General features: G+C 34.9%; 1 protein-coding gene across 1 annotated transcript; it reads left to right on the plus strand.

Moving 5' to 3' along the window:
- Positions 1-322: 322 nt before the first annotated feature.
- Positions 323-21,402, plus strand: LOC112574616 (mutS protein homolog 5-like). The gene is given in 29 exon segments (XM_025255821.1): positions 323-634; positions 1,155-1,342; positions 3,297-3,420; positions 3,791-3,871; positions 4,045-4,113; positions 4,479-4,600; positions 5,360-5,469; positions 5,690-5,725; positions 6,166-6,254; positions 6,481-6,526; positions 6,907-7,045; positions 7,329-7,391; positions 7,975-8,046; positions 8,438-8,494; positions 8,787-8,859; positions 9,123-9,187; positions 9,189-9,233; positions 9,810-9,890; positions 10,081-10,126; positions 11,502-11,543; positions 12,015-12,111; positions 12,360-12,449; positions 13,004-13,130; positions 13,415-13,564; positions 15,082-15,156; positions 15,647-15,790; positions 16,060-16,197; positions 16,516-16,589; positions 16,783-21,402. Coding segments are annotated over 28 exon segments (2,508 nt in total). The 5' UTR covers positions 323-634; positions 1,155-1,201; the 3' UTR covers positions 16,895-21,402.
- The last annotated feature ends 116 nt before the right edge of the window (positions 21,403-21,518 follow it).

Consider the following 21,518-nt stretch of genomic DNA (forward strand, 5'->3'; position numbering starts at 1 on the left):
CTATTTGAATCACAGTAAAACCTACAAACCAGATAGCAGTAAGCATAGCGTTTTATACCAACCAACAAACAAATCAAAATATATTTATAAATCAAAGCAATTCATATAATTTAATGTGGTGCTTGTGTTGCTTCAAAATTCTGTTTGTTGAAAAATTTAAAAAAATGGAAATTTTTCTCGATCTAGAATATAGTTTTAGTTTATTCCTTGCTACTCCCCGAAAATCATAGGGCCGCATATATATATAGAGTAAGTCAAAACGTACATATGACGAGGTTGTCAAAAGGGAAACAGGAAAAAAAACTTTTGGGTGAGAGAACTATTTTTATCAAAATGATTCATGACCACGGCTACTTGCATGGGTCACCTGACACTATTGAGAAATCGCTCTTAAACGGATCAGTTTAGCTTGTTGTGTACTCACTGAATGCATAAAACAAATTCAATATCAGTTTGAAACTAGTCAGACATTGCGGGGACCAATTGACGTGTCCGTCGCTGAAAAAAAAAGTTTGCTGGACATCTGAAGGGAGATAACACGAACGCGCTGCGTGTTCGCAAGCAGACGATAATCAGCCAGGGTATAGAACGTCTGTCAGTCGTGGTGTGTGTGTACAACGTAAAGACATTTATTGTAAACAAACATACCTAAATTATAAATATAACTATGACTTTAAACATAGAAATGTGTCCTATAAGATACCGGTCAGTGATATAATTATAAAGCATTAGAAAGTAACATTAAAAATTTCTTCAAAATTCAGGTATTTGATTAACAATGTAAATACAGATCTGTCAAAATATACTCATACTAAGGGGTATAAACACTTACATATTTGCATACATCCAAATGTGCACACGTATACAGATAGTGATTAATTTAGGTGCTGTGGTTAGCAATTTGGGATTTCCACAAGTGACTTGTTACAAGTAATTTTGATGTAGAGGCCTGATACTAACCGCTCTTTCTGTAAATTATAAGCGATATACAGACATGACACATATAAATGTGAACTAATTCATACAAGTTCATATCTTCAAACACACACGTCTAAACATGCAAGTACAACGTACTTTCAGCTATCTCAAAACATTCACTTTATTGTTTCTCAAATATTCTAAACATTTTTTTTTATAGTGGTCAACCTTTTCAGACAGGTTTTCAACTTAGAGTCACAGTACCTGGAAGACCTCGTCAGTAATGTCTGTCATTGAAGGGGCAGACCAAGGGACAGGTTTCAAATGTAACAAGGAGAATGATGAAAGCATTAGTGCCGATGACCAGCAAAGATGCATAAGTTTTCCCCAAAGTCAGACAGATGGGTCATCAGGCCAGCCCGAGGTAAACTAAAAATAGCAAGCAAGCTCAAATAATGCCATACTTGGGTAATCATTCATATGAACTTTGACCAAAGAGAACATTATTTAATGCCATATTTAAAATGTTAAATGTATAGATGCTTTTAGTGACAGTTGTTCACCTCTTACTGGATAAGAAGAAACCAGCATTCATTAAAAGGTGAACTTTGAATTTGGTGTTAGTATTTTGTTTTATTATTCTTTTGATATTATCAGAGTTATATTTAAAATGAACAACAACCTTCCCTAACATCCATTTACCTCCTGTAAGGAAAATCTATTTTTATTAGAAATTCTAAAAATTTAAGAAAAATGTAAATGCATTTCAATCTTCATTAGTGAATGAGGGGTTAGAGACCACACTTATTTTGAGGGTTAACATTTTTGTGAAGGTGGTGCCGTTTCCCGTATTTTGCTGACTTTTCTTCCCCAGTCCATTTTTTAGGGGGTCAGCATATAAGGGTCAGCTAGGGAAAGATATAGGCAACAATTAAAGTGGTTAGTGTGCATATCTTTAGCCTTGGACTGATCACTCAGCTATCTGCTTCTCTTATTTAAGAAAGTCTTTTAATATAACTCATGCAACAAGGGGATTAAAAACATATGTAACACTCATGTAGACAAAGACACTTTTGCTCAGCTTATACATTATTTGTACACAAACCATGAAAGGCAGAAGAAAATTTGTAAATTTGCCTTAAACTGTTATCAGCCTATATCAAGTGTTTGTGAAGTATAAATGAGTGAGACATGCCTTGTGACCGACTGTCATGACTGATTAAGATCTGAGATAAGACTAGAAAAGGGACCTGCCTTATTTGGTGTCACATACATTTAAAAAAAACAACTTTTGTACCATTTACATATGGATTTGTATGTGTATGTCCACACACAGAGACACATTCTGTCACAGTATTCTTGACACTGACAATATTAGCAAAAGCTAATCCACAATTTAAGAGTGCAAATGTGTGTCGAAATGATCATTTTAAAGTAGGAGACCTCTGAACTGACAACAGTTTTCATGACTGTTGCTTTGTGTAGCTCACACAGCTATCACTAGCACAGTCTGAGCATGGTACATAGGAGAGTAAAGTGTATGAGCACTTTTGTGGGCAACTGAATTATAGGATTGCAAGAGACAGAATGTGTTGTCAGTGTTACAAAGCTCAAGGTAGTCTTTGAATAGGGGACACTTGACAGGAGAGGGCCTACATCCTGTGGATGAGACACAGGAAGTGAAGAACTGCTTACTAATGCCCTGAATGGTTGATCCTAGCTCAGGAAAACTTAATGACCTTAACACCCTTCTAGTCACTTGCAAGCAGCATTCTTCTTTTTGCTGAGAATGTTAACAGTTTCACTGTAAAAATGTGTGCAAAGTAGTGAACAACTATCATAATTTATAATTTGGATGTTGCTATATTAAATGACACTCTTAGATAAGATTTAGTTACACATCCAGTATCCTTCATAATCATCTAGGTAATATATGGGTTTGGGTGGAGTTTGGGGAGTAACAAAAATCTGTAAAAGATATCTATATTGTAAAGAAAAAAGATTAATAAATGCAAATATTAATGAAAATATGGAGAATGAAGTGTCTGTTAAGAATGATGTATAAAGCAACATTTCAAAAATATTTATGTGTAGATTACATCCTCTAGTGAGTCATCATTCTGTCCTCCCTTCTCAGTCCAAGGCAGGAAAGAGTTAACACAAATGTGTTTATCTTATGTCTTTTTTTCAACATGTTGTGTTCTTTAAAATAAAATACTTCGTCCTTAAATTATTCTTCAAAACTGCATGGTAAATATGAAGGATATTCTGAGGATGGGTTTTCTTCTTTCTCTTCCTCCATCCCCTCTGTTGTCATTATGAAGACATGAAGATGCAGTGTACGGAGCCTGTTGATGTGTCGCAATATTTGTTGACAGGTGTTCCTGAGCCTGGTATGGCATGGCTACAAACTAGGTGTGGCCTACTATGAGGTGGACTGCCCAAAGGTCAACTTCATGCCTGACTGCCCAGAAAAGGAAGATCTTGAGTTACTGCAGCAAGGTTGATCATCATTGAGGAAGATTGGGGGAAGGGGAAAGTTATAAACCAATGAATTACTTTTTAAAACAAATATAGAAAGTGATCATGAGTGACATGCCAGTGCTTTTATTTTTAAAGAGTAATGTCTTATAACTACTCAGTGCATTTCCTGGAAATGAAAGCTGTTTATAGGCAGTAATTTATTCTGTAGAATTGTTTGTTGTAGAATGTTTGACTCACTGTTACAGCGTTTTACTTAGGAGTCATTTTCCATTTTCATTTTCCATTTCAGTATGGTCATGTCAAATCAGTGCGAAACTATATTTAGAACTGTCATTTGTACTTAAAACATTAGTATTCCAGATCTTTTCTTTTGTCTTTTACTTTGCAGTTCTAAAGCAGGTTCAGCCATCCTGTGTCATTCTCAGCTCAAAACAAGATGAGCGTCTTCTGAAAGTTCTCAAGAAAACAGGTAATGACAGTTATAATTGACAAAGAAAGGCACAAAAATTTGTTACTTGTTTTATAATTTTCTCATTTTTGTTATCATGTCTCATTAGATTAATTGTTTTAAATTGAAACTTTTATTCTGACATAGCAGTAAGAAAGTAGCAGTTCAGGAAATTTGTGATTTTGTGTCCTTAGTGTCTGAAGGTGGAGATTTGGATGATGATGCAGAGAATATTCTTCATTTTTTACCTAATGGAGATTTTGGTAAGTTGGCATGACTTCTATGTAATTTTCTAGATTATTTTTGCAGTTGAAATTATCATGCCTTATCTCACCTTATCTTGCCTTAAAGCACAAACATTTTTTTAAATGATGTCTCTACAATAAGTCTTTTATAAGACTGAAGGAAGATATGAACATTAAATCAAAGCCCACATTGAGTACACGCAGACATGTTTTGTGGTGAAATTTTGAGGTTAGAGAAAGAAATGATTTTAAGCACAATGAACCAAGATTGTTTGTTTCTGTAACAATAGAGGATATTATCCTAAAACTTTCCAAGCAGGAAATAAGCATGTTGAAAATTATACAACAATGACTACTCCCATTTGATATGCATGTTTGCTCAGGGCTTGAGGTAAGCAAGCGAAGAATTCTATCCCTTACTCTCCCTGGCTTGCATAGTCACAGCACAGAGACGGAGCGGGCCCTATATTTTTCTTCCATCATGCCTGCAGACAATGTTTGTGTGGTGAGTATAGACCTATGCTCACAGGCCTAAACTGGCATTTATTAAAAATCCTTTCCATATGTTTCAACTGCTATAATAAGATGATAACAATTTGAATTTGTCAAGCTCTAAAATAATTGTTCTTTAAAGAACATAGCAGGATTATTTTATTTTTGATTGCCCATTAAGTGATAGTATTATGGTATGAAAATTAATCAGGAGTCATTTTGTTTTACAAAGCAAACTCATTGTTTTCTTAGTACACACCGGACATCCTTGAGCCAGAGTTTGGTGCTCCTTGGAGTTATTTACAAGCAGAACACAAAAGTACCTTATGAATCACACATTATTATGAAGAAGTTTATTCTTCATCGCACAGTTTACTGTTTAGTCATGTATTCCTAATGCATCATGCAATAAGTAGGTCACAGAAATTGGGGAGGTCGATAGCCGAGGGGTTAGAGCACTGGTACCCGAACTGAGGCAGGCTAGTTCAATACGTACCTGAGTAGCGTGACAAATTTCCAATCAACCCAGCTGCTAGGAATGGGTACCTGACTGCATAGAGGGTTGGGGAAGGTAAGGCAGCAAGGGATAAGAAATGGCCACCGCCCTCACATAAAGCTGACCCCGAGAAAAGGGAAGTCTTTAACACCTCACTCCCCAGTGACCTTTATCTTTACACAGAAATTATGTTGTACATTACATATGAATGCTTGCAGATTTAGAGTATAATATGAATCAGAGTTGTGTTGGTTGATAACTGTAAAGCATGTTCAGGTCAGGGCCATTGGAGGACTGCTGAAGTACCTGAATCAGGCCAGAGTAGGAGTAGAGCTTGAAGATACCAATGTTCGAGTTCCCATCCTTGGTTTTTGCATGTTCACTGTGTGAGTAGAGTTACAGGTTGTTTTAAGCTATAACAGTTCATCAAGTCAATTAGACTGCAATACTTAGTGTCTTTAGCTTGTTACAATAGCCTTTAATATCTGATTACATGGTCTACTAGACTGTCTATAAGTAGGATTTTTTTTTTTAGTATGACCACTCATTAACAAATTCCATACTTTTGTTGTTTGTTAAATAAATTTTATTTTTTCGCTTTTTCAGGGAGGATCAAATAATCATGGATAATATTACATATAGGTTGGTAAAAGTTTGCAAAAATAAAATGAATAAAGTTTCATCTTTCATTCATAAAACGAATGCTGGGGCATCACAAACAGTGTGGCACATAGTTTTATTATATAGTTGCATTTTATTTACTTTTATATATGTGGAATATATGTTTTACTTAAATAATTTTTTTATGGTAGGTAGTATTTGAGATCTATACACAACCACTGAGGAGTGAGGACTGGTAAAGTGATGGGGGAAGGGGGGAGAAAGAGAAAGATTTGGTCAGGAAATAATTTTTGGCATCTCATTTGCAAGATTGAAGAAGAATAATGCCTATGGTGACCCTTCAAAAAATTATTTGTTCTTGTGGTTAAAAAAGAAACAACTGTTATATTCTTTTGTTACATAGAATTGTTGCAAGAATATAATTACATTAAAATACTTTCTGCTTATTTTTTTCTTGCCAGTGCTTTGCAGATATTTCATAAAGAAGCACACCCATCAGTGTACAAAGTTGGTACCACCAACAGCTGCAAAGAAGGACTCAGCCTATTTGGTATACTTTCTTACTTCTTATTATTCATGCATACCTATATTTGTGCTATTTATTTGATAGGTTAGTCTTGTATAGATGAAAGGAGTAGTAAGGGAGATAAATTGGTCATTCTAAAGACAGCAAGGTTTCTGTTAGTCAAGATTTCATACAAATTAAAATATGAAAAAAACAGTCTTTAAAAAATTCTTTAAAATCCTTGTAGCAATTTTTTTAAATGCATGTGCAGGAATTCTGAATAGATGCAGATCTCAAATTGGAAGCAAGAAACTGAGGTGGTAAAGGATTTTCATAAGTAGAGTAATTTTTTGCATGTGTAAAGACTTAGAGTACTGTGGAAAAAAATTGAAAATAGTCACCAGAAAGAAATCCATTTCTTGACTATACACATTTTAAACTAAATGACATTTTTAGATTAAAAACAAATACTTTCTGTTTATGTTTTCACAGTTTTACTTTAGTCATCTTGTTCAAAGGGCAGTATCTAGTATCTGAAAGCCCCCAGCATGTTACTTTCCAAAATGCCCCCAGTCCTCTGCCCACCTAAATAATGGATGATAAAAAAGAATCAGCCAACTCATGACTTGAAAACGACAGATTCTGTCACTTGATTTGGACTTTCCTCTTTCAAAGGATCTTTCGTGTTCTCATGCAGGCAGTGGTTTTTTCGACCCCTTAAAAATCTTACCACCATACGACATCGACTGGATGCTATTTCATTTTTTACCCAGTTGTGCAACATGGAAGCTGTGAATTCACTACAGGCTTGTCTGAAAGAGATAAAAAATGTTCCTGTAAATATGAATTTATTTGTCTGTCTAATAGTATTGTTATTTTGTTTTCTCTTTGAGTAAAAGATGTTTCCCTTTCTTCTTATTATTAAAATTGCATTAAAGTATAATTTATGAATCGCTTCATTGGTTTGCATTCCTGGTGCTATTTAAACGCAAATAATCTTTTTAAAAATGTTTACCATGCGAACGCAAAGTCCTATAGATGTAGCTTTGGTTTCAAAATTGATATCAAGTATTTGATTTTACCTTAATATGGTCAAAGTTTTGTGTGCTTTATTTTCAGAGGATCTTGGCTAGAATGATCCAGGCACAAGTGATGCCTGTAGATTGGATGGCACTGTACAAGGTACAGTTGTTGAATTTCTGATTTCTAATTTTTAAAAAATTTTATAATTCAGTCCCTAGAGTGTAAATCCAGTTAACCTATTGCTCAATATTAGAACCATGTAACTGTAATTCTGTTGTGCAGGCTACAGAATACTGCTACCTGCAGGACAGCACATAACATGGGCAGAGCATTCATATATGCACTCTTAACGTGTTGTAATTTCCTTTGCAAATTAATTCCAATTAAATATTGATTTAGACTTACACTATATAGTCTTCTTCACATAGAGTTGATTTTGAATATGTTCATTACAAAAGATTAATATTAATACCTTTCAAAACTTAGATTTCCATATGTTTCTATGAAGCTACAAGGTTTGTGTGTGTGTTTTATTTAATAGGAATAATAAATGTGTTATTTGTATTGCACATAATCACACGCTCACAAAAGAGCATACTCTCATGTTCAAGACAAGTAGGAGACAGAATATGAAAGACAGAAGGAGAAACAACTATGCAGACAAGTAATAAAAGACAAACATAGAGGACACAAAGAGGAATCAGAGAACAATGATTTTTATTGTTTTGTTTTACATCATTAGACTGTTTACCATGCTGTCTACATCAGAGATATTTGCCGAGCACAGGTTCAGCAGGTGGACATTTTCAGAAAGGTATCACATATATTTTGCTGTCGCATTGTCACTAAGGATACTTTAAACATCTCATTCAGTTCTTGAAGAAAATGAATTAAAATTGCAGATTTTATTATTGATTGCATCTGAAGAAATTGAAGCAAATTATATAAAATTTGTTGCCCCAAATATTTTCTGAGTAGAGAGTTTTGTTGTATGTTTTATGTGAGGGCGCATCACATGCTTGACTAAATATGATTAATATGTGTATCACCAGTTAGATGTATAAACATCAGAAACATATTAAAGCTGAAATACAGGGCTTTAACTTAAGCTTTTTAACACTAACTATTCCACAATGAAATATTGTTGAAGTTTGGGGGTTTACCCTTGTGAAAGGTAAGCAATGGGCAAACTTTTTAATCTACAGATTGGGAAAAAATTCACAGATGACCTTCATAAAGTGGCTAATCTTCTCAGCAAAACAGTAAGAACATTTATGAATTAGTTTAAGCAAGAAAAAAGTAAACAATAAAAGAGTAAGACTTATTTACAAACTTTGTGGAAGATGCTGATAAATTCCAGTGCATTAAGTCCTTTGACTGCAGAAATTCAATAGGTTGAGTCACAAAACCATGAGTATTTGAAAGCATATTTGAGAGACCAGTTTGACTACATTTTGTCTGCTTGATAAAAGTAGTCTACCCTTGCGCCTAGAGTAGAAAAGTTTGATGATTAAAAATCTTAGTGTGCAAGTATTTCTATTGTTTTTCTCTAAGGTGGATTTTGATGCTTCAGTCACTCAGAATCGGTTTGTGGTCAGACCTGGGCTTGATCGTGTCCTGGATGAAAGTCAGTACACCAGATAAGAGACTCTTTTTACAAGCTTGTTGAAAAATGTCTTCATCAGCTTATTCCTTGTTTAAAGACCACTTGCAAGCCATGCGCAAAGCTCACAAGACCTTGAACAAGGCTTGCAAACCCCTTAAAGTGTGGTTTGTTGCAACATGAGAATAGTCCCCAAAGAGACCATTGTCCTTTATTGAGAATATCATGATATTGTACTAACCTGAGTGAAGAATTGATTTTGAACTTTCTATTGTTGGTGATGGCAGAAAAGCGACTGTACCATGGATTACCTGATCTGATGACCAAAGTAGCACGTGAGGAACTGTCACGGACTTGGTGAAAATGTCACTGCCTGCAATGTCATCTATATGCCACAGGCACTAAGCACTTTCTTCTTTTAAACAGTAACTGAGATTCTTGGTGAATGAAAGAATACTAGCTGTGACATGTAACACATTCTGTAGTGTTTAACTGACATAATGTACATAATGTAAAAACTCTCTTGCACCATGTAAACTAGGCTGTTTGCTTTCTAGCATTTCAGTGGAGCTTTGTTACTGTCTTCCTCATGATCTTGTGGTCCTAAGCTTGTGTCTTTAAGACAATGATTTATGCTTGATTCCTTGTGAGGGAGCGAATAGCCTAGAGCACTAGTATACAAACTGAGAGGTCTACCTGTGTAGTACACCTCACTTTCCCTAGTCAACCCAGGAATTGGTACTTCTCCAAAGAGACAGTTGAGGAGAGGAGAAAAATGAAAAAGAGGTCTCGAACACCTCACCAAAGATTGATCCTCTTTGACCTCACTTCCTAATGACCTGAAAAAGGTCATGGGACAACCTTTACCTTGTTGAGTAGTGATAGGAGGTTCAAGCCATGTGAAATGGAATTCTAACAATATGTGCAATGCAAGAAAATCAATCCATATATATTAACTTTTCCTCATTCCCCAGATTTGCTACCTGCTTGCCATTCCCAAAGCTGAAGGACTGATCAATGAAGAAGATTTTACAATGCCTGGTTTGCAGTTTATGGTCAGTATACATTTTAAAACAGAACAGAATTAATTGAGCTTGATTATGTAGGTGCACTCTTTTGATGTTTGAATGAATAGGATAAGAAATTTGCTTATTTATCAGTTAAGTTTATTGTTGTAAAGAAAGTATTTCAGATATCAGAACAGCAGTTTTGTTATATCTGTTTATTTCTTCCCAAACATGACAGTTTGAATCAAATGGTGTTTTGCACTACAAATCTGCAAGGACAAAAGGTTTGACTTTATTAATATGTTTTGAAAACTTTACTTTTTGTTGAGAGCCTTGAAAATCAGCATTGAGTTATGATTACACAAGTTAATTATTCAAAATAAAGTAGTGCTTTTGTAAAACTTTTGCTTTATGAACAGATTCTCTTTATTTTTGTGTTATTTTTGTGTTTTTCTTAATATATTTCACCTTAAAGGTTTTATCTTGTCCCATTGTAAAGCAACATTCTTCTGTTCATTTTATTGTAAAAGTATTTATAATTAAGATGTTCTCAGTCTTTGTTATTTACCTGTTATACAGAGATTGAGATGAATCATTTAAAAGCTCAAACTAATTCTTGACTGTATTACATGTGCCCTTAAACTTTAGTTTGACATTTAAGACTTTAATGATTGAAGGTTAATAAGTTCAGAGAAGTAAAGCTAAAGATCTCACATTCTTTCAGCTGTAGGTGCAGAAAACTGCATATGATTCATTCTAGGGGATGATCTGCAGAAAGCAGATTCCACACATATTTTGGTGCCTTTATTTATTGTTTTTTTTTTTTTGGTTGTTGTTTTACTGAAAGCCAAAGTGAAATGCAAGACCAAGACTATGGAGTCTCTGTGTTGGATAACTTTAAGTTTTTGTTCCAGAAGTGTGACATAGACTCTCTTGGGATAGTGTATATAGACACTTAATTTAACATTAAACTTATCTTTGGTTAATTAGTATCTTTGTATATGTTGTGCTTATATTCTACATTTCCTTTAAATTGAGAAAAAATAATTAACATGTAATTAGCTTATTTTAGCAAAATGTTTTCAGACTTGGATGGATGGAGTCGGAGAATATTTAGAAGAATTAACTGAAATTAATTTCTTTGAAAATTAATATGAATAAGATATTTTCTGATAAAATCTGTTCAAGTAAAACACTTTAATGCTTACATACAAGTGTATATACTTCGGAGCACATCACTCATGCTTCCTTACCCAGTCATAAACATTCAAGTAAATTCTCACACAGCTTAATAGCTTAATCACTGTATTGAAGATACTCACTGTCTGATGGTTTAAGGTGAGACATTTTCACCAAGTTTGTTGGCTTTTTCGGACTATCCTTTGTTAATAATTAAATTTGCTGATAAACATAAAATATATAATTAAATATAAAATAGATTTTAAAGATCAAACTTCTACCTTCTGGCAGGTGAGAATGGTTTGACATGAGGGGAGGGAAAAGGTGCTTATTGATCCAGATGGAAGTAAAGCATGATCACGCATAGCTGGTGCCACATGATCCTCTCCTGTCTCCTCCAGGTCAAACCATTTCTTGTCCTAAGGTAGAAGTTGGGGCTTTTATGCATACATGATTATCTGAAGCTCCTCACTTTTGCAGAACTGGATGCCATGCTCGGTGATACTCTGTGTGAAATCAAAGGTAAACAATGTTTTAGGTTTATTATTTACAACAAATGACAGCATGTAGTTCTTGTTTTTGCTTTTGTGCTTGTTGTTTATGTTTGGAAAAGAAAATTTAGTCTGGACTCTGATACCCTGTTTGCATTCAGTTCATTTGTTTTATCTGATGATGCTGCTTAAACAAAAAAAAATCTTGAAATCCAGATTACTACCTATTAAGTTCCATTTTTGTTTCTGCAACAAAATAATTGTATGGTAATTAGAAAGTAAGGGGTATTGTGACTTTTATGGACTTAAGTTATTAGCATTTATAAGTATGTGATGCTTCTACTTGCAGATGAACTAATTTGGTACATTAAGCATTTAAATATTTAAGAATACTGTGTTTTGATGCATAGGGTGTGGCTGTATATGCAGTACATCATAGCATGTCACTGACAAATCTTAGTGTAATTGTGATGGGATCAAATGTGATGCTTGCTTGTGACAGACATGGAGACAAGTATCATGCACAGACTTCAGAACGCTATTGTAGATTCTTCTCAAGTCCTGCTGGATGTAATGGAGTATGCAGCAGAACTGGACTGGTTGGTCTGATATCTCTCAATACGTTTTTTTAATTATGTGTTCAGGGTATTGTGTTACTATGGTAACTACATATGAAATTAATTTGCCCACATTTTCTGCAAACATAAATCTTTTGTATTGATAGTTTGTTGTCATGGAATGGAGTTTTGGAAAAGATTAGAGTTGTCTTGATTCAGACGTACTTGCTCAGAACTTAGAGCAGCAGTACTTAAAAAAAAACAATTGCCTGTGGATTTTTACCTTTCAGCCTACTGGCCCTTGCAGCCTGTGCTCAGGAATTTGGGTATGTGTGTCCAGAACTAACTGAAGAATGCATTATTGATGTCAAGAAGGGACGGTGAGTGGCTCACTGGCTAATTTAGTGTTATTTTCAAGTTACTTCACAGGTATCTCCAGAGATTAAAAAAGGTATTAAGTTCCTGAGTCTAGTGGCAGAGGGATGGTGAACATAAGTGCTTCTTGGCATAAAGAAAATAAAGCACAACCTTTTCTGTCTGCCATCTTTACCTTCTCAGATAAATCAGGTACTCATGTACAGCTGCTGAGTGGATACAGCTGAAAACTAAACATATAACACCATTGAACCAGGAAAAAATAATGATAACTTTATATTGGTGACGGGGAGGACTTGGCTGTTTAACTTCAATGCCATATTTAATCCAGCTGTTCAAACAATGCAGTTTTAGAAGTGATACTTGTTAGAATTTGTCTGCATTGCATGATTCTTTTGCAGATTCATACACTTTAAGGGTTGATTTCATACAACTGGCTTCACCTTTGCTGTAGTCCTGGCAGGCAGATTAACTGAGAAAAGGGAGGTAACAATGTTTTGATACTATATTTTCAAAGAATATAATGCTCACAATGTTTTGGGAACTAATACTTTTGCAGGCATCCATTGCAAGAGCTTTGTTGCAGTCCATATGTACCAAACAATGTGCAGTCTGGAGGTGGCCATGCAAAGGTCAAGATCTTGACAGGACCAAATGCTTGTGGAAAGAGTGTCTACCTGAAGCAGGTATTCAATGAAACATTTACCAAAAATATGTCAACACATGGTGCATTCTTCACAAAGTCTAATCATACTACTTTCAGAAATGTAATGCCACAAACAATTCCTCTCTTGAAGTATGTTTGTCTTGCCACATATAGCATAATATGCCTGACAGTTAAAGGGCATGAACAAGAGAATGCTATACAATAAACCTGACTTTGAAAAGGACATCTGAGGAGTCAATATTAGGTGGCATTTTTTTGCAAAAGCTTATTGAAATAACCCCCCCAAAATGGTTGGTTTTCCAGGTGGCGCTTATAGTTTACATGGCTCACATTGGGAGTTTTGTGCCAGCAGAGAGTGCAGTTATTGGTGAGGTAGACAGAATTTTTTCTCGAATCAAATCCCTTGAAAGTGTCTCTGTTGGCCTATCAACATTCATGCTTGACCTCAACCAGGTGAAGATCAGACTCATGTATTTATAGCTTCTATTCATGCTTTAAGCTCATTTTAGACAACTGAAGCAGATGCTGTGATGTTTGCAATCTGCTAATGCAGCATACACTGATGAAATATTGAAAACGCAAAATCTCTAAACTTACGAGAAAATGTGCAGTTTGAACTTTTGTTTTTTTTTTCCTTCTACGTATTGCTTTATTGTTGTGATATTTTAAATTAGATTTTCTCCTGAAGTATAACAAAACATATTTAAATCATTTTGCATATCTTTTTTGTAATTAAAAGATATTTTTGAAATTCATGATTTCAAAGGGGGACCGGTCATTTTGCAGCAAAACCACTTTTGCCCTAGTCATATCGCCTCACAGCCAGAGTCAAATTGTCCCAGGTCTGTCCATTTTGTCTCAGATAAGACCATTTCATCCCAGCACCACAAAGTCAAATCGTCCCAGATCCAAAAGATTTTTTCTCTTTAAATATAATCTTTTAAATTAAAGATTGTGTCATCATTTTATTGTTAACCTGCATTTTGACTTCTTTGCCTATCACTGTTATGTGTGTCCTATGGGCCTGGGACGATTTGACTTTATGGTGTTGGATGAAATGGTCTTACTTGGAACGAAATGAATATAGTTGAGATGATTTGACTTAGGCTGTGGGATGAAATGATCGGTGACCATTGCAAGCCAGCAGAAACATTTCAAGTGTAAAACATTAAAAAAAGTATCATTACCTATGGCCAAAGGGGCAGTGAATGTGAATGGTTCACTGTATCTAGGGTATGGAATGCAGAAGACAAAGCTCAGAACTCTTTTTCCATTGTCATAACCTTCCCTAATAAATCACACATCTTATATGCAATTGCTGGGTTGGCAAAGGATGTTCTCCAGCCACCAGTTCCAAGCAGGCCATAAAACCATTTACCTCCTGTTTCCAGGAGCATTTAAACACACTAACCACCAGACTAAATAGCTATTTCCATCATCTAAGAGATTAAAAGAAAAAATTTGTCTTTTATGTAAAACCAAAGGTTTTTTCCCCTAAACCATCCTTAATTTTACCCTTATTCTTTAATAAGCTGACCTTCACCACTCAGCTGCACTGCCATACTCTAAAACTTGACATGCTGTATTATAAGTATGAATTGAGATAAGGCACTTTTTTGCTTGGCTGTTGGTTCTAGGCTAACTCAGACTGGAAAACACGTCATTAAATCTCACCCGGGAGTGATAGGTAGCTAATTTATCAAGAAAGATAAAAGTGGATGAAAACATTCCGTCCTAGACATAACAAACCACTCACAGTTCACTGTACCTGTTTATAGGGCTGGTTGTCTCATGTGATAGCCTCAGTGTAAAACAAGCAACAATCAACACCAGTTCACTGCTTTTATGGCCACTAAGGTTAGGGACTATAGGAGCTTTGCCCATTTTAGCAAATTGTAAAATGTATTTGAGATGTTTGCGAAGACTGAACATGTGCTGGAGCAAGATTTATAAAGCATCCTTTTTTTCAGATGTCAGATGCTCTCAACAATGCTACAAAGTGGTCACTTGTTGTCATTGATGAATTTGGAAAGGGAACTGAAACTGTGAGTTTTAAGGATGACCCAAAATGTTCTTTCTTAAAAAAAGTTTATCCATAATTAAGTTTATTATGCTAAACATAAAAAGGAACAAAGAAATTCACTATAAACAATGATTGTATGATAATGGTACAATGCTTTCTTTCAGTTATTGAATACTTTTAATTTCTGCTTTTATTAATTAAGATGCATCACAAATCCCTTTACTACTTTACTTTTCTCACCATCAAACTACATACACCTATGTTTTTCTTTGTTTTATTTGGGTTTGTTTTTTTTTTTACTGACATTCACTAGGTACTGTAAAAAAGTAAAATTTAAAAGCAGGAGAGGTTTGTCCATTCTCCCCTAGAAACAGCTAGTGGACCACTCATATTTGCTGCCTCTATGAGCACTAGGCTTTGGTGCTCTTTACTTTTATTACTTTACTAGTTTTAATTTAAAAGATATTTTTTATGGGCCTCCATAAAATATTTTCAGTAAATGTTCCTTGCAGATTGATGGACTTTCCCTGTTATGTGCTTCACTACGCCACTGGCTGAAAAAGGGAGACAAATGTCCTCACACATTTGTTTCGACACACTTTCATATTATGGCTCAGCAGCCATTTCTGCCACTTTCACCAGAGCTGGAGTTTCTGGTACGCCTGATCATGTCAAACTTTTTTGTCAGCTTTTTTCTTTTGCTGTATTTTATGTTCAATGTGTCAAATTTGGATCAAGCGATAAGTGCAGAGTATTTCCTTCTTTATGCAAAAATGTTTTTCAGTTTTGTGCTTGAGCATATGGAAGATTTATCCAGCATTTCTCCTAATTTCTATTCAACAAGAAAAAAGAGATTTAAGTAAAAGAATTTGTTACATTTGGAACAGGCTGTCTTCTTTTTCTTTCTTTCTTTTTTTTTTAACAGACGATGGAGACTTTACAGGAAAGTGGAGAACTTGTTTTCCTGTTTCAACTGACCCAAGGACATACAAGCTCAAGCTATGCTGCTCACACTGCTCTACAGGCAGGCCTTCCACCAGAAATTATAAAACGTGGGCAAGAGGTGTGTAGATATGACAATTTAGAACCTCTAGTCTTAGTTTATACAGCACACTCTAAACCTTTTTCAGACTTATTTAAAGCTGTAGTGACCATATTTCAGCTTTGTTTTTCCAAGTACATCTTGCATTTAGCAGGATGACTCTTCTAAACACAAGCATTTTGCTTTGATTTTGTCATAACTTAGAAAACTAAAAGTATTTAGTTTGGAAAATATTGTTTGAAAAAATGTTTCATTTCATCAGGACTACCAGATTTCTACTTTCCATGCCCAGACATGGAGAACCATTTAAATGTGCATATATTTATTATGTGTGTTCAGGTGTCTAAACTTTTGTGTCAGTACAAACCTGTCCACCCAGTAGATGACAAGAGTTCAAGGGTTTATTTGGAGAGGTGAGTTGTAGTGTAGCTGTACCTTCTTTAAATCTTATTACTGCATAGCCATGCCTATGTGCAAAGCATTATTTTGCTTAACTTTGTTGCCATGATGTTGTCTTACTGCTGCAGCATCAGATAAAATAAATGAAGACTGGAAACTTAAACTGCATTGCTAATTACATCTTGTCAATCATTATTTTTCCTGCAGGTGCATGAAGATTGTTGAAAGGTTCCTCAATCTTGACCTGCAGAAAGATGATGTAGAAAATTTCCTGCAGAACTTTGTACTTCCTTTAAATCGGGGAGAGAATATAGGCTAACAGCCTTAATTCTGGAATATCGAGCTGCAAATAAACAGCTGAAAATAGTCGTGTATGTATTACACTTACAGTATCTTACAACTATTTTCACTGTATTAACAATCACAGAGAGGGCTGGTGCTTTGTTGCAGTCTAGGTGAAAGATAAGTGCTGCATCCTCCCTACCCTCCTTTTTACCCCCACCCCACCAAAAAGTCAAGCAATTATAACATATTCAACAATTTATATGTTCTGAGCATCATAATGAGGCTGAAAATCACAAATCTGTCTTTTCTTTTGCTGTGTAAAAAGAGTTTTTATTTTTCATCTGGTGGAGCTACAAAGTCATGCTCAGTGGATACACTATTTCCTTCCTGCAGCAATAATTTATATTGGACAGTGAAGATGAGAACTTCTGTGGAATCCATGAGAAACCTTCCAAAATGGTATGCGTGGCTGTGAATCGAACAAGGACTAATTACCTCACTGGTGTTGTGTAAGCCTACACACATTTAAATTATCATCAGAGCAGATAGCTAAGGATAAGCCTGTTATTTAAATTTTTACAGGTAAATAGGTACCAGATATGATTGACCAGAATGACATTTTTCCCAAACATTATTGCTTTTTTTTTTTTTTTAAACCAGACCATCTCTGTGGTACCCTCAATGTTTGACCTAGTTTGTCTTATGGTAGAACCAGGCCTATATCTTGATTTTCAAAGTTTATACTTCATCTGCTAAATTCTTTCAAGGCTGTCTACATGATCAAATGTGCTAAGCATCAACATCAGACTTTATGTTGCTATAATTTACATGAATTATGAGGAACTGTATAGCAACATCATTTACTGCTTTAGAAAAAAATGCAGACCATCTCTATGCTCCCCTATTCTGATTGCACCCTAGGCCTTGTTTAGAACTGGGCCTAGTTATGTATATGTATGCATATAAATACTTAAGAAATACTTAGTCTAACAGTTGTTATTTTTATGGAATGTCAACGGGGTTAATTGCTTTACATACTCTGTACACTACGCAAGTATAGGCAGAGGATCATCTTGTTGATTAGCCCTCTTAACACCACATAAAAATATGATATTACGATGACTGGCTTATAACTGTGCAATGGCTTAACTCTCTTAGCATGATGGGCCACAATCGTGGCTTTGCCGGGAAGCATGGGGAAGATGATTTTATCACAAAGTTAACGTTTTTTCCTTTCCAAAAATGTATAGGCTTCTTGGTATAATGTTTACCTCAGAGCAGCAATAATAAAAAACAAACTTCACCCACTGTTGTCTTCACAGTCTTTAGTTACTAGCCAGTCATTGTAATATTATATTCTCACTCTGAGAAAGTACGTAAAGGAAGGTTTTTATTCACTTGAGTTTGCTGACAAAGGACACAAGAGGCAGTTGTGCTTACAGGATGCTGAAATTGTTTCTTGTACTCTGCTTACAAGCAAATGGAATACAATTTTTAACAGTTGATACATCCTTTTATTCTGGACAGCTATTTACTAATGTAAAGAAGGGACTGTTTACAGCTCTGACTGTATGTGTATATATACAGTCGTTACAGCATGACAGAAATATGAATGTGATAGAGGTATTAATGATATTGTGAAGATATCTTTATGAAAGTGATATCTAACCTTGGCTGTTCACAGAAACATTAATAACCAGCATTTAGTATTGTTGAACCATTTCATTCTATAAAATGTGTGCCTAAATATTTGAATAGTTTCATATTACTAAATTTTAGAAATAGTTTTGTGTTCTGAATTCTGCTTTTCATATTTCATTCTTTACAAGAAGTTTCAAGATTTTCAAGATATTTGTGGATTTTTCCAGTGTTACACATTTCTTTGAATTTGAATACTTCATTTCAATTGTTTAAAGTGAGGTGTTACTAATGTACCCATGTGAAAGTCAAAGTAATATATCTTCTCACTCTGCCAGTCTTGCGGAGGTAATACAAGATAATAATCCATGTTTCTTCGAAAATAATAGTAACACTCCCTTAGTTTAGTCTTTTCTTGTGAAAGCACAAAAGGAAATACTTCTGTTTATTTTCTGTTTGTTTAGTTAGCTGGTGGTTGGGACTGAGGCATGTAGGTTAATTAAAAGGTATTTGATATACTTAACAATAATTGTTATTCAGTATATGCCATTGTAAACAAAATCAAAGGGCTTCAGTTTTATATCTAATATGCTTTTGGATAAACCTGTATTGTGCTGGATATGTCTTTAAGCACTTGTATTAGTGTGTCACCATATTTTACGGACCTTAAAATATATGTAGCAGGGCTTCTGCTAAGGCTAAATTCTTTGGGGTCTTCAGATTTTTAAGGGGTTCTTCGCCCAAATTTGAATGGGACCCCATTGACGAAAATTGAAGGGGTCCTCCGAACTTTTAATGCGTACTGTACGCAATTTTTGGCGTAAGCAGAAGCCCTGAATGTAGTATGCATGTTAACATAATACTATTTTGTTGTTGATGATAAACAAAAGTGAAAGTTATTACAATAAATTCATAAATATATAAGGAGCTTGCGCTGTAAACTGAATTTTTTTATTGCGTGGTATTACAAAGTTTAATGAGAAACCATGCCCTTTTAAGATTTAACAAGAGACATTTCTTGGGCTTTTCTTTTCACCTTATTTGCTAAGCTTTTTCTTAACAGCATTTATTTAGCCTGACAAGTGCACAATGACGCCATTTTCGAAAGAATGCAAGATGGACTTTTAAGTTCACATTGTGGTATCAAAAAGCAGTCAGATTTAAGTAAACAGATTTATCCAAGCCTAGAAATCAATACCATTATGTCCTCTGCCAACATGCATTTATAGAAGCTTTTTCATCTATGATTCATGTGACTGCCAGGCCAGCTTATGCATGGGTCATGACCTAGATGGAGATGCTTGCCATCTGTGCACTATTTGTTTATTAATCATTGCAAATACTACTTGCACAATACCAGTCATGTGATACTGCTTGTGACTGAAGTTGCACAGGTAGTGCATTGTACTGTTTTAAAGAATGTGTTAAAATATTGTGCAAGAATTGAATTAATCCACTCATGGAGGTTTTTTTCTTTTTTTTCTCTCTCTTTCCACTTAATCATTTCAACTATTGATTTCATGGTAATGTTCTATCATCATTAACAAGAAGATCTGAAGCCATTTGAAAACTTATCCAAGTCTTGAAATTAAGCTCAGTTCTTGGCAAACTTAAAAGGTAAAGGTTGGTCATTCTTTAACCTTTTGGTTGAAGGTGTGAGGCATTAGAAACTCCACTTTTCTCAGGACCAGTTTTTTATGAGGGTGATGCCTGTCCCTTGATACTGTTTCCCCAATCCCTCTGTGGGGTCATGCACCAACTACTGACAGCTAGTAGGTCGACTTGGGTAGTCTGCTGCACAACACTGAACCAGTGCACATCTAGGTTCACACGCAAATCTCTGACCAGTCTATCTGCTTCCCCTGGCTACACAACAGAACATACCTCTGTCATTAGTTTGTAGCACAAATGTGTAGTTTTTAAGTGACGATTTTTAGATGAATGGTGTACTTGAGTTAACATATATTCAAGTTTATTAAAGGCTGCAGCCAGTGGAAAAGCTTCAAGAGTATCATGGTAAAACATTTCTGAATAAATAAGCTTACATTTGTAACAGTATGATAAATAAGGTCTTGATCACCCTGAGGTGAATACAATGTGACTTATTGTATGATATAAGCAGGATCTGTTTCTTCACTCGGATATGGATAACAGTATCTTTTGATAAACTCATTGATTTGAAATTAACTTTTCACTTGCAATCTTTAAACTGCTGACAGGATGCAACTACATCCACATTTATGGAAAATATCCATCATAAAGCACTGTTTATTCATAATAAGTATACATAACCATTTCTGGGGTCCTAAATGAATGCATCACATGTATCACTCTTCTAAGATATAACTGCTATATGACTTTTGTAAAGGTTAGAAGGCAATCACAACTTCAGTCAAAAGTTTATGTTCTGAACTTTCACCCTGTGTAATCATCAAATTTGTTGGAAAGACAGTTGAGGTTGGACTGTGCATTTGGAGTTTGATCTTACTGTTGCTTGTCGCAAATTTAATGTCTGCCATACTTAGTATATATAGATTGTCAGTTTTCATTATGAGTTCATATATACTATGGACATTTTCAATCAATATGCTTAAATGTGCTGCATTTTTTTTAAGCTTGATACAGATGAGACCAAGGTGTCTGTAATTACACTTCAAACTAAATTTATAGGTAACACAAAAATTGAAGTAACTTTGTCAAAAAAAAGTTGTGATAAGAACACTATAGCTAGTATAGATACTTCTGGCATGCAAAACGTACTTCATGGCTGCAGCTGTTTTTAATTATATTATAATATGATCGATGACAGTTAATGCTGTAGTCCAGATGTCACATGTTAATGAAACGTATATAGTGAGATAAAAATGATTAGACACAATAATAAAAAAAAAGATAGGAATAAAACAGTAGAACGTCTTCCGTTGACATTAAAGCAAATTTGTGTGCGGTCGCAATCTTCCAATCAGTTTCTAAAAATATTCAACAAATACGCTAAGCGCACGTCTTATACTTCTCTACAT

This window comes from Pomacea canaliculata, linkage group LG10, assembly GCF_003073045.1.
Source record: "Pomacea canaliculata isolate SZHN2017 linkage group LG10, ASM307304v1, whole genome shotgun sequence".
NCBI lineage: Eukaryota > Metazoa > Mollusca > Gastropoda > Architaenioglossa > Ampullariidae > Pomacea > Pomacea canaliculata.